The sequence below is a fragment of the Triturus cristatus genome, chromosome 5_1 (assembly GCF_964204655.1).
Source record: "Triturus cristatus chromosome 5_1, aTriCri1.1, whole genome shotgun sequence".
Classification (NCBI taxonomy): Eukaryota; Metazoa; Chordata; class Amphibia; order Caudata; family Salamandridae; genus Triturus; species Triturus cristatus.
The window spans coordinates 451,305,667-451,323,538 of record NC_140587.1 but is presented as its reverse complement, the minus strand read 5'-3'; the positions used below and the strand labels follow the sequence as shown (position 1 = coordinate 451,323,538).

The following is a 17,872-nucleotide window of genomic DNA, read 5'->3' as shown; positions in this document are numbered from 1 at the left end:
CACATCACATGTCAGTTTGACTTTAGAGGCTGTGAATTGGGAGAAACTGATAGATTGAGAGCGGTCATCTAGAAAGGACGTGAGCCATTTGAGGGCCAGACCCTGGATCCCTGCGTCCCTGACACGGCCCACCAGAAGTTCATGGTCGCCTGTGTCAAAGGTCGTTGAGAGATCGAGGACCACCAGGGCCTGAGTGGTGCCCTTGTCAGCTTCTTTCCTTATTTCGTCTAATACAGTCAAAATAAATGCCTCCGTAGAATGAGAGGGCCTAAAGCCCGCTTGATGGGAGTCAAGGAATTGAGACTGCTCAATAAAGAAACGGAGACAGTTGGCAAAATGTGCTTCCAGTATCTTGGCTAAAAAAGGGGAGCAGAGAGATGGGGCGATTAGTTTGTGAGGACCAGTGGGTCTGCCCCTATTTTCTTAATAATTGGAACTATTTCAGCTTCTTTAGAAGCTTTGGGAACCGCACCCTGAATAAGAGAATTAATTATTCAATAAGGAGAGGGCAGAATCAGGACATGTGAGAAAAGCTTCCCTCAATGTGCAGGACCAGCTATAAGCCGGCGACCCAGATTTAACTTTCATAAACCGGTCCAGAAAAGCTTCTCTGCTAATCTTGGGAAACTGCTACAGGAAGAAAGAATTCCTGAGAGCAGCTGGCTGGGCTTCAGGCAGAGAGTTAACAGGTATACTCGTTTTGATAGTGATGATTTTATCAATAAAAAAAGGTGTTCAGAGAGTTGCATAGTATCTGGGTAGGAGCTAATTTGACCATGACTCTAACTGGATTGGATAGCTCTGCAACAATTGCAAATATGTCTCTGAAATGTATTTGTTGAATTCTAAATTTTATTGGAGAAATAGGCGGCCTTGGTTTTAAGTATAGAGTTTTTGTACTGTCTAAGCCGTGCTTGCTAGATATCTTTTTTTTTTTTATCTGGAGAGTAGTTTTGTCTCCAGATAAGTTATGCCCGGCATAGAGCTAATTTTTAAAGTTTTATTTCTTCTGAGAACCATCTCCGAGTGTCGTGGCGTCTAGCCATTTTGACTTTCTTAAGGGGGGGCATGACTATCGCTGGTGGCCACTATCCATGATTTAATACTTTCTTCATGTTGGTTGACCAGGGACTGTTCAGTCGGCATTGTAGTTGAATGAATGAATGAAATAAATTTATAGTGCGCAACTAAAACCCGAAGGCGCCTACCAAACAGATCAAAACCAGAAAACAAAACACCACTACAAGTATGACTTAACAAAAAGATGGGTTTTCAAGGCAATTCTGAAAAGCTGTAAAGTGGGAAGAGACCTAAGTTCGAGTGGGAGATCATTCCACCACTTAGGTGCCAGAAAGGAAAAGGCTTTGCCTCCATATCTCACTTTCCGGATACGGGGAACCAGTAGGAGAAGTTTATTAGAGGAACGCAAGTTCCTGGAGGGGCTATAATGGGACAGAATAGCACCCACACCAGAAGAGCTACCCCTAGCCAGAGCCCTGTAGGTCATACACATGGTCTTAAAGAGTATGCGATCCTCTATAGGCAGCCAGTGTAACAATTTTCTGGCAGAGGTAGCCGAGGCATACCTAGGCAAATCAAGGACAAACCTAGCTGCTGCGTTCTGGGCTACTTGCAAGCGCTGCAGCAGACTTCTATTAAGTCCCGCATAAAGCGCATTGCAGTAGTCCAGCCGAGAACCGATAAGAGCAACAGCCACTTGTTTCCTTGCCTGTTGTGAGAGATAGTGTCTAATTTTTCTCAATCTGTATATAATGCCCCAGCAGGTAGAGACCGTTCTATTACCTTGTTGACACATGTTAAGGGTAGGGTCGATCAAAACGCCTAGATTTTTGGCCGACGAGGTGGGGTCAGGGCACATTCCCAATGAATCAGGCCACCAATCATGTGACCAGACTTCTTCCTTACCGCCAAACACCATCACCTCCGTCTTCTCCCCATTCAGTTTCAGTGAGTTGTGAATCATCCATTGTCCTACAGCCTCCATACAAGATCTAAAGTTGGAGGCAGTTGACATAACTGACTGGGAGAGAGAGACGAGGATCTGTGTGTCATCTGCATAGGAGACTACCTCCATCCCAAAAGATCTTATAAGTCTGGCAAGGGGGGTCACATATATGTTAAAAAGGGTCGGGCTTAAAGCTGACCCCTGAGGGACCCCACATTGCACATTCAGGGATGGAGATAGGAACTCCCCCAACTTCACTCTTTGCTCTCTTTGACCAAGAAAAGAGGTCAATAAGCACAAAGCTGCTCCATTAACCCCAATCTCCCTCAGACGAGATGACGGGACTGAGGGAGATAGGGTATCAAAGGCTGCCGTAAGGTCCAGTAGGATAAGGAGGGCGGTCTGACCCCCATCTACCAGAGTGCGGATATTATCCAGCACTATGGTGAGGGCCGACTCGGTGCTATGTTCCCTCCTAAAACCATGCTGGGAATGATCGAGGCAGCCGGAGCTTTCTACAAAAGCTGCAAGATGTTTATTGAGATGAGTTTCTAACATCTTCGCAGGGGCAGGGAGCAGTGAGATGGGGCGGAAGTTGCCAGCAGTTTACAGAATGCGTTGATGTTAATACAGTTCCAGTTCCTCACCATTACTCTTGCCTTTTCTTGGGGTTTGGCTATAGTCAGATTGGCAAGGGAAAACTTTATCATATGATGATCAGACCAGGTGCATGGAGAAACCATCAGTTTAGATAGTGTAAGGTTAGACGTTCAAACTTGGTCAAGAATGTGACCTTTTATGTCAGTGGGAGCTGTCACATGTTGAACACAGTTCAGTCCATTAAGTAAATCAGTCAATTCAGAAGAGTTTGGGCAACCCTTCTCATCATTGGCCCAATAGTTAAAATCACTGATTAAAAGAACTTGAGCATGGTTGAGTACTAAATGGGATATTTGTTCACCTGACAACTGGGGGAAATGAGGAATATTGTAGGGGTCTGTAAGCTAGCACACCGATCAGGGGCTAAGATAGGAGTCGGATTTAATGATTAACTCCTCAACTGAAATGATGTCTAAGACAGTGAGGGTAGTAAACTTTATCTGTTGCCTAATTATAGCAGCGACCACCTCCCCCTGTTTTACCTGGGGCCTTATTAGCCTGGCGACTGTAACAGTTGTTAGGAAGTGCGGCAAGAATGTCCAGCTTTGACTCTTGAAAGAGCCATGTCTCGGTTAAAAATAGTATTCTGGTTTAGCCGAATCCAATAGATGAAATATTACTAGTTGATGTTTCACCAAGCATCATGTTTTCGAATATATAATTGTGAGTTCAGTCGTCTATGGCTGTTCTGCCTATTGATGGTGTCTTCAGTTCTACGAGTACCTTGCCTATGAATGCTAACTTCACCAGAAAGCTGCTGATTGAGTTCAGGAAGATGATCTCTATATTTCATAATCCTGAAGTTGATTAATCTATATCAAGTGGTGGGTTTAAGTGTTTGATCATTAGAATATAAGTGTTTTAATTCGTACATAGAGTAAATCAAAATTTGGGCATAATGGCTGGCTCCTGGCCCCGGATGGGCACAGACGGGTTTGCCTTTGGCGCGCCTTCGCGCCCGCTGCGCACCCCCCCCTGCACTCCCGCACCACAGCTGGCATTTAATAGCCGAGTTAGACTGTGAGCTCAGCCCCTGACCACCGTGATTGGTTCCCCTGGGGGTAAGATTGAGGAAGTATGTCCGGTGTTCTGAGCCGACACCAAAAAAGGAAAGTGCCAAGTGCAAGGATTAAAAGACAAGTCAAATTAAATTTTAAACAGCAATTTCAAATAGCTACAGCGATATCTGTGGATTTGTGATATTCTCTTTAGGATCTACCTTTAAGGCTGCTAAATGGGCTGTGCTCTATGGCATCTGCCAGGATTAGTCTGTAGATACTAATTAACATGTGGTGCTACGTTTATCCTTTTGGAAATGTCATTCCGAAGCCTGGCTCTTGTCAGTTAGATAATTTCCCCCCCAAAGAATTTAGTTGCTCTCGATCTTGTTTGCATGTGTTAAGAATAGGAGAGTGTCATGAAGGAGTAAGAAGAATTTATCATTGGGCTTTTGACAATACTATAAATCCTAGATTTGATATGCAGGCTTCCTTCTTCGGCACTTGGAGAGAGCCTTGGAATAAGAGCACTATAAACTTAACTTTTTTCAATTCAAGATTAAGAATTTATAAAGAAATTATAATAATTACAAGGCAACGTCCAAACTATCTGAATTGGGGATAACAAAGATCAGGTGGTGCAGCACATGATTCAACCAGCACGTTAACTTTTGAACCCTGGCTGCTAATTCAGTGTCAATAAAACAACTCTTACATGAGATAATGAACTTCTAGTTTGTCATTTTGGTGTATCTATAGATCTGTTCATCATCTAGGGATAAAGCATTATTGTTCAGTCTCAGCTATTTTTGCTATGGTAAATCATTCTCTTTTGTGTAAAGAAATGACAATGGGAGAAGCAGAGTTTGTGATTACACTATGTTAATCTTTTTGGCAGGCTGAAAGTGAACTACAAAGAGCTGCCTTGGATGCTTCTCGAATAAGTCGACAGCTGGAGGAAACTATTGATAATTTTGAGAAACAAAAAATGAAAGACCTAAAGGTTGGCCAATATTGCTTTTCTATTATATTTTTTTTCTCCATCCCTCTTTCCTCTGCCCCTCCTGTTTGTTCCTCACTCTAGTTAATGATTGTATAGATTGCCATTCAATTTTATGATATATATATAGTTTTTTGACATTGCTTCTATCTTTCGGCAAAGCTATATTAAACAGAAAGAGTACTTGTGTGCAGTATTCCATCAAAGACAATGGAGGCAAATGTAGCAATGTAAACTCTCTTCATTTCACAGTTTTAGTCTGACCTTTCATGTGGTATGTTGTTTGAACTCTTGCAGCTATTAGTTCTGTATTTCTTTTTCTTAAAGTCCCTAGAATTCTGCATCACACTTTAATAACTTTCACAATAAATATTAAGAACGTCCATGCACAAGTAAATTCCATTATCTAACATGGTGTTGCAGAATAAACACCTAGCTAAAATGGTTTTAATTACATCGGTTTTGGTGAGACAGGGGGCGTGGCTAGGTGCCGATGTGAGGGGAAGCTGACTCTGGGCTTCCCCCTGTTAACAAAGATCCTGATACCATAGAGTGGCCCCTTACCGCGATTCCAGTGGCGGAAGTATTGGTGCCCAGTCCGGACTCCTAACAGGGGTCATTGGCCCCCTCTACAGCGGTGAATTCGCCGTTAATCTCCTGAAGGTGTCCCAGGGGCGGAGCGCCCAACATGGTGGCTGGGCTTTGACACGGTGACCTCCACCGAGATCCAAGATGTGGAACCTGGGCTTCCTGCACCTGCGGCCTGGAGGAGGAAAGGTCACAGATCTAAGATGGATAACAGAAAGGACGGTGGCCCTGTAACTGAAGCCTGACGAACGTGATCTCCTGAGCTACGATACAATTCTATCACAAAATGGCGGCTAGGAATTGCGGTGCTGAGCCCTGACGACTGCGGAGGTGAGAGACGGCCTGAAGAGGTGCGGCGTGGGGGCGTCGGTTACTGATGAGACCGATATATGCTGTCTGACTGAGGAGCGATGGCAGGCACACTTCGCACCCTGTGATGCGACGCTGTGAAGAAGAAAGAATGCACTTATTCGGCCCTGCTACACAGGGGAAACTGAGCAGGGCCGCTGCAGGGCCGAGAGCGGCTGGTAGCGTGAGGTTGAGAGCCCACTGCATTATACCAGGAGCTGGCTGATAAGTGGGCGGAAGACACAGGGCTAGCTGGAACGCACCATTGTGCATTTGGACCTCATTGCTGCGGAAGAGCGCCTGTGGGAAAACAGGGGCATTTCCCTACACCAGTGGCCTGGATCAGAGCACGTGGAAGAGGGGGAGTAGCCACGCTGAATATAACGAGGCCCTAAATTTTCACATGGGTGAGCATGGCAGGGATGAGAGACTGAGGAAATAACACTGAGAGATATTAGTTGACCTGTATAAATGAGGGGAGCCCCGACGTAGGCCATTAACAATGGGAAGAGTCTCCAAAAAGAAGGGGTTTGCGGTCCCAAACGTGGAAGAAGCTGGGCAACCCACTGATTATGACGACGAGACATCAGAGAGGCGAAAAGATGGCACCCCTGAGGGACCTACTCTGGCGGACATTATGCAGGCCATCACTTCCACAAGAGGAGCTCTGAAAACAAAGATAGATTCCATAGGGGCAGATCTCAACTTGCTGATAGACGACCACCGCAGGCTCAAAGAGAGTGAAACTCAACGAGAAAAACCTGGAGGAGGTCCCGGAAGCAGTTTCCACATTACAACATACTCTGAAAACTATAGAAACCAGGATCAAGGTGCTGGAAATGAGAGCGGAGGACAGTGAAGGCGCTCTTGCAGAAACAACTTACGCATAGTTGGGGTCCCGGAACGAGAGGAAGGGGCTGATGCGTACACTTCTTGGAGAACTGGCTTAAAGCTGAGGTAGCCCCGGAAGGTCTCTCCTCCTTCTATGCGCTTGAACAAGCCCACAGGGTCCCAGCTAGACCACCCAAAACTGGTGCTCCTGCCAGACCGCTGGTGATGCGGCTCCGTCATTATCGAGACCGAGACCACATACTGCAGCAAGCCCGAGACAAACTGAATTTACTGATTGGGAATAGTAGAGTGATCATCTTTCCGGACTTCACCAGGGAAGTGCAACGCCAACCGGTATCCTTCCCGACCATCAAGCGGAAACTGCACCAGTTGCAAATTCCTTATGCCATGTTATTTCTGGTACGCCTCCGGGTGATCGATATGTCGGAGACATATTTCTTTACTGCCCCGCAGTATGCATGGCAGTGGCTGGAGACCAGGGAGAGGACCGAAACAGGTGCTCCATTGCCGGCCTTAACCCAGTGGACATCAACCACCCCTTGGCGCTCTCCAAGGGTTCCCTCCCCTAAAGGGGGCCAACTGGAGCGGCACAGAGCCTTGCATGTAGTTGCACCGATTAGTCACAGAGGCGCTAGCCCGAACATGGCCACTAGCGAGCATGGCATGGACAGATCTGAAAGTTCTCCACCGGGTAGCACGAACGGAGACTCTGAGACCGAACTCCCGGACGTTACTCCTCAAACGGCAGACGTCATAGTCTGAAGCTTGCACATCACGTCGTATGAAAGTGGGAATCGGGACACTGGGAGTTGACTTCTGAGGTAGCTCACATCAGGTGGTGGAAACCTGTTGGCACCAAAGCAGAAAGTGGGGCTACCACCTGAATTACTGGGTTGAGGGAGTGACCTGGAGAGGTTCTGGGTCTGGCAGGGTCAATATACGCCCCACCATGTTCCGTGAATAGTTGTTCACACGTTCTAGTCTGGGTGGAAACTTGTTTGCACCAGTTCTGGGGAGGGAGGAGTTGGGGAGGGGGTGGGGGGGGGGGGTTATTATTGTGGGGATTCTGTTTGGGGCCAGGCATGTCGCTGTGAGGGATACCGATAGAGGAATGGCATGGTTAGCGCAATAGGACCCGTCATAGGTCTTAAATGTATATCCTGGAATGTTAGGGGGATGCACATTATGATACGTAGTCATAAAATACATGCATACCTAGTTAGGAGAGGGATGCAGATCGCCCTTTTACAGGAGACTCACTTGTCGCAGAAGGAAGAGATTGCATTACTGCGAAGGTGGAGGGGGCAGGTGTTTTATACTACATACTCAGCTTTTGCCAGGGGAACTCTGGTCTGGTCTGGGTGCGAGCGGGAGTCCCTTTTCAGTGTACTAGGCAAATAATAGACCCAAAGGGTAGGTTTGTGGTGCTCTCGGGGCACTTAGACGGAAGGAAAATCGTGATAGGGACTCTGTGCCCGTAACGTAGATCTACCTGCATTTTATGCGCAACTCTCACGAACGTTACCGTCAGTATTAACAGGATCAGTACTGCTAGGGGGTGATTTTAACTGTATTACTGATGTTCACCTGGACCGCTCCCACCTTCCACTCCCAGATGCTCCCACACACCGACTGGCAGAGATCAGACGCGACTGGCAACAACACTGGGGACTGACTGATACTTGGAAAGCCCAACACCCGGTGGAAAGGGACTATTCCTATTATTCTGCATTGCACGAATTACATGTCCTACTAGACTCGATTCTATGCACCCCGGATGTTCACAGAGGGGTCACACCTAGTGAATACTTGACTAGAAAAATCTCTGATCATAACACGCTGCGGGTGTCATTAGATTGGATACGGATTAGACCTAAAATACCTAGCTGGTGTCTGTGGCTGGAAGCATTAGAAGATCAAGTGTTTCGGACCACAATAGGTACCGCTATTGAGGATTACTTTTTAGATAATGCTGCTACAGCGACAAGCCCACTCAATGAATGGGAAGCCTTTAAAACAGTTATAAGGGGCCGCTGCATTGGGGAAGTGGTAGGTTATTATACGGGACGTACAAAGAGCGGAGCATCAGCTCCAGGAGCTAGAGCGGGAGAGGCCAGAGCAGGTAAATAGGCAAGGCGACCTGGCTGAGAGATAAATCTGGGGCACTATTAGCCTGGCTGGCCAACCCAGTGCGCAGAGGGGCGACAAATCTTGAACGGGGGGGGGGAGAGACGAGGTATATTACAGTCAGCAGGATATTAACGCCCAATTTTTCAAGTATTACACCGCCCTATACCAGAGTAGGCTTGACCCTGGAGCCGAGAAAGAGATGGGGTTTTTTTTTGGCAAACGTGGAACTTCCTATGATGATTGCTAAGGCAGCGTAAGATCTAGGTAGAGAAGTTGAGATTGGGGAGGTACGTGGTGCCATCAAGCATATGGCCAGGAGTAAGACCCCAGGGATGGATGGGCTTCCAATAGAGTTTTACTCAATGTATATAGATATCTTGGCTCCGCAACTAGTGGCGATGTATAACAGGGCAAAGCGGGAAAGCTGTCTGCCTGCTTCAACGAGGGAGGCGGTAATCATTCCACTTTTAAAACCTGGCAAACCGGCCTGGGACCGCACTGCGTATCTCCTCCTTGCCATGCTTAATTTGGACTATAAAATATTGAGCTGCATTTTGGCCAGTAGCCTGCTAGTCCACATGTCAACGTTAATACACATAGATCATGCAGGATTTATCCCAAACAGGAACACAGCGATGAATATACCTAGGCTGCTACGAATCTTAGAAGCTGACAATTGCCTGAAGTGTGAGATTACGGGACCAGCGGGACCGGGATTCGGAGGTACGGAGTAACCGGCGCGCCAGACAGCAGTGAACGGCAGACACGGGACCAGGGAAGGCATCGGGCGCTGTGCGGGTCCCCGGAGACCCACCGTGCAAGACACAGCGGACACGGGAGGAGCGCATTACACAGGGCGCAGCGGAGTGAGGCCGGGAGAACCTCACTGGACAGCGGAGGACCAGAGACCCCGCGATGACTCCCTCTCACAGACCGCCAAAGGCCAGAGAACTGTCTGGGCCAAGACTGCCTGACCCCAACATGGAGCCTGGTTGGCGTGGCGGCTGAACCTCCGGAGGAGAGAGCGGAGATCCAGGCCTGCTGGGAGCGAGCTACACAGACTTTGGGACGGTGAGTGGTGGGACCCCCCCCGGACTGCCCGATACTGGGGGAGAGCACGCATGGTGACCTCCCCCCACTGCCGAGGCCCAGCACAACCACTGCCTGACCTTGAGGTGGAGGGCCGGTATCCCGCCTAGCGCCCACCCCGATGCTAGGCCTGAGACAAGCTAACGGCTGCATGGAACGCGGCGCAGCACACGCCGCCTCAGCCCCACAGCATACTGGAGGGCTGCCTTGGACATCTCACAGAAACGGATCCAAGATGAGCCATTGGACCCCTTGCCACGGGCAGACCGCTACGGCGACGGGCCCCCCTCCTTCTTCCCTCAAGGCTGTGGGCCTCAGATGTGCCTAAAATGGTCGCTGCCTGACCCTAACATGGAGATGCCATAACCTCTACTGCTCCCCTCCCCAGCCTGCATACCCCACCGAGGGTGCGACACACGAACAGACTGCCGCCGTACTGCGGACCCCTGCAGCGCCCCGCTCACTGGCACCGACGTGCAGTACCATACGACCTCCCAAGGCCTGTAGGGAGTCGCATTTGGGCACAGTGACACCCAGAACAGTAGTTCGCATTCATCACGAAGATCCACTGACCCTGAATAATCCAGCATCCCACTAGTCAGGCACCAACCGTCCGCCGGACCTGCGCCCGCCGTCGTCTACGACACAAAAGACCCTCATAATCGCCACAATGGGGAAACCAAGGGCTTCCCAGCACACCACGGTGCCCAAGACCGCTCCTGAAAACATGCCCAACACCAGGACGCTGGCCGCATCCACCACGCCTCGGTCTGACCCATCAATCCCAGACAACCTGGATCAAGTACTGACGGCCATCGAACAATCTAGGATCTCTATGGAAAAGCGCCTGGGCACCCTCGCGACGGATATCAGCCTTATACGGGACGATCACCGCAAACTCGCAGACAAAGTGAAGGAGGGGGAGAAGGAACTGGCTGCGCTGCAACCCACTATCAAGGCACACCAGACGACACTGCAAGATGTCCTGAGCCGCCTGTCCACCATTGAGGAACGGACGGATGACTTGGAAGAGTATACGCGACGCTGCAACATTCGCGTGCTGGGCCTTCTGGAAGGAATCGAAGGCACGGACCTGCTGGGATACATGGAAACCTGGGTGAAATCCTTCACCCCGCAGCGGAGAGAACGGCGTTCTTCTCTATCGAACGTGCCCACAGAATACCAGCCCGCAAGCCTCCACCAGGAACACCCCCAGACCGATGCTGGCGAAATTCCTACATTTTCGGGACCGGGATGCTGTGCTCCGGGCGACCAGACAAACAGGCCACCTCCATGTGGAAAACAGGCAGATAATGATATTCCCGGACTATGCACGAGCGGTGCAACAGCAAAGATCTTCGTTCCTGGAAGTGAAACATCGGCTGCGTGCGAACAAAAGACAGTACTCTCTCTCCTCTTCCCCGCCCGTCTCAAAGTACTCTACAACGGCTCGGCCACCTTCTTCACGAGTGCAGAGGAGGCACACGAATGGGCGGACCAGCACTGCGCGCAGCAATCTAGAACAGACTACACGCGAGACCCGACCACCAAGCCACGCGACCCAGGAGACGCACTCCAAAGCAGCAACATAGCAGGGCAAAGACAACGACCCAGACCGACACCCAAGATTCCCCAGACCTAGAACAAATCATGAGAGAAAGACGCGGGGTCCTACAAGAAGTGATTGACCTACAAGCCTCCTCCCAGGCGGAAGACATCAATCAAGTTCCACACCTCTTCTCTTCAGGAGGAGTGGATGACAGTGATGACACGCTTCCGGAGTAGGCTCAGTTACACCCCCCTTAGTCACCCCACAGACAGCTGATACCATGATGGATGGACAAATGAACTCCTCCCCAGCATGAACGGATCTCACTGCCAACCCCAAATGACTTGCATAATCTGCACTCCCCTCTTGAAAACATGTGACATGGACAAGATTTAATTGACTCCAGATGACGCTCCAGGATCCTACAAAGGCCCAATCGGCGAAACGTCTAGCCTAGCACGTACTGCCACCCCCATTGTTCATTGTTGTACTCTCCTGTCAGAGAGAGTAGGTTTGGACGTATTACTGACTGTAATGGGTCCTCAGCATTGAACGTTTTCCGACCCCAGTTTTTACAGTTTCCTACCCCTGCTCTGCATCACTCTACCCCGTTATGAAAATACACATAATAGGGTACCCGGGACATGTTCATAGGAGGCAGATGGTAGCGCATATGTTCCTCACACCACAGGGGACTCACTGGTCACTAGGTCCCGGCAGGCACAGCCTACCCAAACGAGCACTGATGACATCACATGACTGCGAAGACACAGAATGCTGACATCAACATCCTAACTCTTAACGCCCGTGGTCTTAACACGCCGTGCAAGCGATATGCCGTATACTCATACACGAAGCGCCAAAACGCCTGAATCGCATTCCTACAAGAGACACACCTCACTAACACCGAGCTAAACAATCTACAGTCCAAATGGCGAGGTACCATATGTGCCACGTCATACTCCGCTTACACATGGGGAGCGCTGATATGGATCTGACCAGGGACCCCCTTCCAGGAACTTAGACGGGTGGTAGACAGGGAGGGCAGATACGCCCTATTAGAGGGCCGCCACGATGGTCACTCGGTACTGTAGGGAAGTATATATGCCCCGAACGTAGACCGCTCCCACCCACACACTCAATCGCCCAGAGACAGAACACTTCAAAGCTTGGGTCACACAATGGGCACTCACTGACGTATGGAGAATGCAACACCCGCAGACTAGGCTATATTCGTTCCACTCCGTCTCACATAACCTTAGAGTCCGTCTAGACAGATTCTTATGCTCCGTGGCGGTATTGCCCAAAGTGCACCACACAGACTATATGGGGAGGGTCATTTCTGACCACGATGCTCACATTCTGCAATTAAACTGGAGACCCCTGCACCCACCAGTCTCTACATGGCGCCTCCCACGAGACTGCCTAGCAGATTAGGTCTTCAAACACGACCAGGGGCAAAGCATACAGGACTACTTCACACACAACGTAGGGACAGCATCCTCCACATTGATAGAATGGGACACATTCAAAGTGGTAGCCCGGGGAGAATGTATTGTACAATTAGTGGGAGTAAAACGGACCCTAGAGCAAGCACTCACCAAAGCCGAAAACCACCTCGCCACCATTACTAAACATGTCAGTCAGAGGAAGTAGCGACGCAGATCGCAGAGGCCAGGACAGAATATATGACGGCTTGCATCGACCTCCGACGCTACAACTTCAGGTCATATGCAACCCGAATGCATAAGAACCGCAATAAAACGGGTACCTTGCTAGCATGGTTAGCCAAACAAGACAGTGGCATGAACCCCATCACTGAGCTTATAGACCCCCATGGTAACCTAGTACGATCCCAAGACCAGATCCTCTCAGCATTCCATCAACACTACTCAGAAGTTTACCGGTATCCCACCCTTATCGAGCAGGACATAATAGACCACTTTCTCGATCCCCTAACAATCCCTGAGATTACAAGAGAGAATAGTACATCATTAGAGGCGAAGATGCAACCAGCAGACATTGCTCATGCCCTACGCACTTTAGCTCGCAATAAAGCACCGGGGCTAGACGGATTCCCCTTAGAATACTACAAGACCTTCTCCTCCCTACTGGTCCCTCGATTGGCGGCGATGTATGCCTCAGCATTAGACACTGGTGAGCTACCGAAATCCCTCCGGGAATCGGTCATCGTGACCTTCCTGAAACCCAACTGTGACCCACAATTGATGGCATCCTACCGCCCCATCACGCTCCTTTCCACTGATTGCAAGATCCTAGGAAAGATATTAGCGGATAGATACACACAAATCATACGGCCCCTAGTACACCCTGATCCGTGAGGTTTCGTCCCGGGCAGAAACACATCCCAGAATATACGCTGACTATTCCATGTCCAAGATCAAGTGAGCAAACTCAGCCCAGAGCAGCCTGCCTTATACTAAACCTCAAAGGTTTTTGACACCCTCACCTGGCAGTACCTCTTCTCGGTTCTATAACGAATAGGACTTGGCCCCACTCTCTTGGCATACACTCGTCTTTTATACACCAGACTCACCTTGCGTGTTCGTATAGGGCGCTACATCTCACCAGAATTCGTGGTGCAGCATGACACGAGGCAGGGCTTCCCACTCTCGCTGCTACTTTTTGCCCTCTGGGTGGAACCGCTGGCCATACAGCTACGACGAGAGGGGGAACAGTGGGGCATTCCCATAGCAAATACCATGCACAGTGTTTCTATATATGCCGATGACCTTTTAATATATATCAGAGACATCACCGAGTATGTAACACTTATCCGAGCCATGCTGGTAGAATTCGCAGAAGTCTCCGGGTTACGCGTAAACTGGGAGAAGTCCACGGTGTACCCGCTGCACCCAAACCTTTTCCCCCGGGTCATCAGACTAGGAGATCAGACCATCGCTTGGAGCGCAGAGGCTCCCCGATACCCGTCTCTATCACACCCCGGCCGACATTTACGAAGGTAACCACCGTAGTGCTCATGCTGGCATTGGATCCTCGGTAGGATTCTGGAAAAACCTCCAGTTGGCTCCGATTGGCCGAGTGGCCATCGCCAAAATGATAATGGTTCTGCGACTATTATACTACTTCACAAACTTGTCAATAATCCTGCCCAGAACCTTCTTTCGAAACTTAGACGCACTCCTCGGCTCGCTGATATGGGGGACAAGCAGACATAGGATAGCTCTAGCAAAGTTACAACTACCCACCACACAAGGAGGACTGGCCACCCCATCCTTCGAATCCTATTTCCTAGCTGCACAACTGCAGTGGCTCTCCTACTGGACGGCAGGCAGACACATAGGGGGGAGACACCACGAATGGTCCCGTGCCCATTCCGGAACTCCGGCGACTACTTCTACCGGGCACCAAACCAAAACGTACATATCCCGTACAGGTAACAATGGCACGCAAGTGCATGCAAAGGATACACCGTATGTCGTCAGGGAGGCCTCCATATTCCCCCTTCTTCCGCTGGTCGGATGGCCCAAACGTGAACACTACTACACACCTAACATGTTACATACATGGACAGACTGCGGCATCACTGAGGTGGAGTCGCTATATGAAGATGGCCAGCTCAGGCCCTTCCAGCGACTGATAGAGGACCATGAGCTCCCTGCCGGTCAGTTCTTACTCCACCATCAACTCCTCACAGACTATCGTCAATACCATGATCTCTTGAAAGGTGAACCAACCACGCACCCGGTCGTACACACAATCTTACACATGGGAGTGGGACGACACTTGGTCACATGGATCTATAAAGCCATCAGGGAACTTTGGAACAAACCACTAGAGACCCTACGGGCCACCTGGGAAGAAGAATTTGGCCGCTGTCTACACGAGACAGAATGGGAAAGAGCTCTTGAATACCCTAAGAAGGTGTCTCAAAACGCGCGATTCAAAAATATACAGTTCTATATCCTACACAGAGCGTACTTGACACCAGCGCATCTCCAACGCTTTTACCCCGACACCCAGTTCTTATGCCCCAGATGTCAATTGCAGGCGGCGGATTTCCAACACATATTCTGGAGCTGCCCCACATTACAGTCATACTGGCAACACATTCATAAGTCACTCAAGGACCTCACAGGGCTCACATATCTGAGTACATGGGAAACCTGTGCGTTGGGTATCTATCGGAGGAGGAAACAACACAAAGTGCCCCTCAGATTTGTCTCACTGGCCATTTTATTAGCCAAACAGAACATAGCCATGCACTGGCGGTCCCCTACAGGCCCTCCAATTGCTGCATGGGTGGGGGCGGTACACAAATGGGCAATGGCGGAGTAAGAAACATTACGAGAAGAGGTGAAAGGAACACCCTATATCACTGGACTGGGCTACCCTACTGAACCAATTCAAACAATCACTAACCCATGACGACCTGTAGAGAGTCCCTCACACACCACGAGACACAGTCGCAGTTGCAGACCGCGACCATGGATGCCAGGTCTCCCGCAGTGCACAGTTAAAGTTACTAGGTATTAGGCCGGGCTTTACGCCTGAAGTGTAAACCGGACCCCTAGAAATAGACCGACCACAGGTCCCCCCCCTTCCCCCCCCCCCCCCCCCCCCCCCATCGCCCCTGGTAACTTGCGGAACCACCGTTCACCAAGACACATGCCGCCCTGAGACCTCATCCGACACCTGTACCCAAAATTCCATGACCCCCCCAGTTTGTTCTTTTCCCCCCAGTTAAATTCAGCAATTCTACGTAGAAAGATCTCAACAGTGACTAGAAACTCGACTATTCACCACACGAATCACAAAGCATTATGTATCAATACAAGTAAATGTGTTCTGAAGAATCGCGATATGATGCAAAATGTCACTGTAAATGTAAAATGTCAATAACAATATGTTTGGAAAAAATGAATATTTATTCATACTGTGTGAGTCTATTGATGGAGTTATAGAACTCTATTGTTTAGGAGAAACCCCCCTTCTGTACTCCGGACTAGAACTAGGTAAAGGTTCAATCCGAAAAGGCTTGTTACAGTGTAGTGTAGGGGAGGTAATGTAGGTGAAGGGGTATGATGTTACCCGGGCCTATATTAGGGTACCTATATGAAACATAACAAAATGGCATAGATATATGTATGAGTATTTATTGGCAATAAGTAAAAAAAACACAGCCAGTGCATACAAGTCATCTCTGTGTGCTCTTGGTCCTGCTGAGGTCCATCTCAGGCACATTTTCTTCTCTCGTTTCTCCACGCTCACTCAGTATAATCCTCAGGGAAAGATCAAAGGGCGGCCTTAGTTATCAGGTCATGTTTTGGTGGTTATGTTGCGTCATCCACACCTTTTGTGAGTTAGTACAGAGTCAGTCGACTGGTATTTAGTAGTGAGGGAAAAATATCAGTCACCATGAGGAAAACAATCCAACAAACCCCACACCTCGTGTAGTATAGTTTACACACACCTTTATCTACATTTCGCATTCACCCGTGATTTGCCACACCAGTATGCACATCTTGGTTTTGCCGCCACAATTACTCCTCACCACCAACCTTACGCCCAATTAAGTACCCCATGCTACCACCCACCAAATAATGGCTTGTGTGCTACTTTTAGTCACTTGCCTGAGGCCATGGCTCTGAATTAGAGCTGCTGCAGCCTTGTTCATGGTACCTTTCTCCATGGTTGAACACACGTTGTTGTCTTCCTTCGCTGTGGACTCCTGCTCCTCCTGACAAACTGTAGTCAGGTCAGGACAGTCTGCCGCTGCCTCCTGGCCCAACGGAGGCTCAGCGGGGCCTCCGTACTCCTCACCACTGGTCGCGCAGCCTCATCAAGCAAGCCTGTCCCACTGATGTCCTTGGGCCGACGTGCCCCCTTGTGGTGTCCAGTAGGTTTTCTCCTGCTCTTTCAACAATCACAAACCAGTCTCCTTAACTCCAGTGCGGTTTCCTCCATTAGCGACCTCAGACAGCCTGTTAACAGGTTAGGATGCTCTGTTTGGCGGCTCAGTGTTCCTTTATTTTAACATGTGGCCACATCACCTTCAACTGCCCTGTGTCTGGCTCCGACTATCCTACAGGGTCGCAAACGGACTGTCCAATTGCCTTCTGTAATGATGTCATGTTGTATCAGTGTGGTTCGATCTCTTTTTATCTTAAATGCATCTTTGTAGCTGTCTCCAAGTGCCTGTATGTGTTCTTCCTGAGTAGTATCTAGACTGGAACCTAACTGCACATTCTCCTCCTTTAGGGTCGTTGCTGGTACAAAGGAGATCTCTAGAGGTTGTGAATCGGTCTGGAACACAGCCCGCCGAGCATCACTACCCCAGTCACTGTTTCCCCTCCCACTTATTAAGGAGATTAATGTGGTGGATCAGTCCTTTAGTCGCACAATGTGGGACTGCCAGTCTTTGTCACCGGTGTGACCTGGGAGATCACTACATATGGACCTTTCTATGTTACCAGTAACATAGTGTCCAAAGAGAGCAAAATAAGTAAGTCCTTCTCCCCCTCGTGTAGCTCCTCGATCTTGGTGCTATGATCATACCCTGCCTTTTGTTTCTCCTGAGCTTGCTCCATTTTTTGTCTGACCTGCTCCCACAGATTATCGCTAATTTTTTTATGGACTGGCCACATATTCTAGCAACCCTAGCCCGCATCTACTTCCTCTTCCCACCACTCTACTTCCATGTCTAGCAT

General features: G+C 49.3%; 1 protein-coding gene across 1 annotated transcript in view; it reads left to right on the top strand.

Annotated features, from left to right (window-relative positions):
• Positions 1 to 17,872, top strand: part of CIBAR1 (CBY1 interacting BAR domain containing 1) — a 372,093-nt gene that overhangs the window by 131,649 nt on the left and 222,572 nt on the right. The window contains exon 5 of the mRNA XM_085605281.1: positions 4,523 to 4,627. Within this exon, the coding sequence (XP_085461407.1) occupies positions 4,523 to 4,627 (105 nt within the window). The remainder of the gene's footprint in view (positions 1 to 4,522; positions 4,628 to 17,872) is intronic.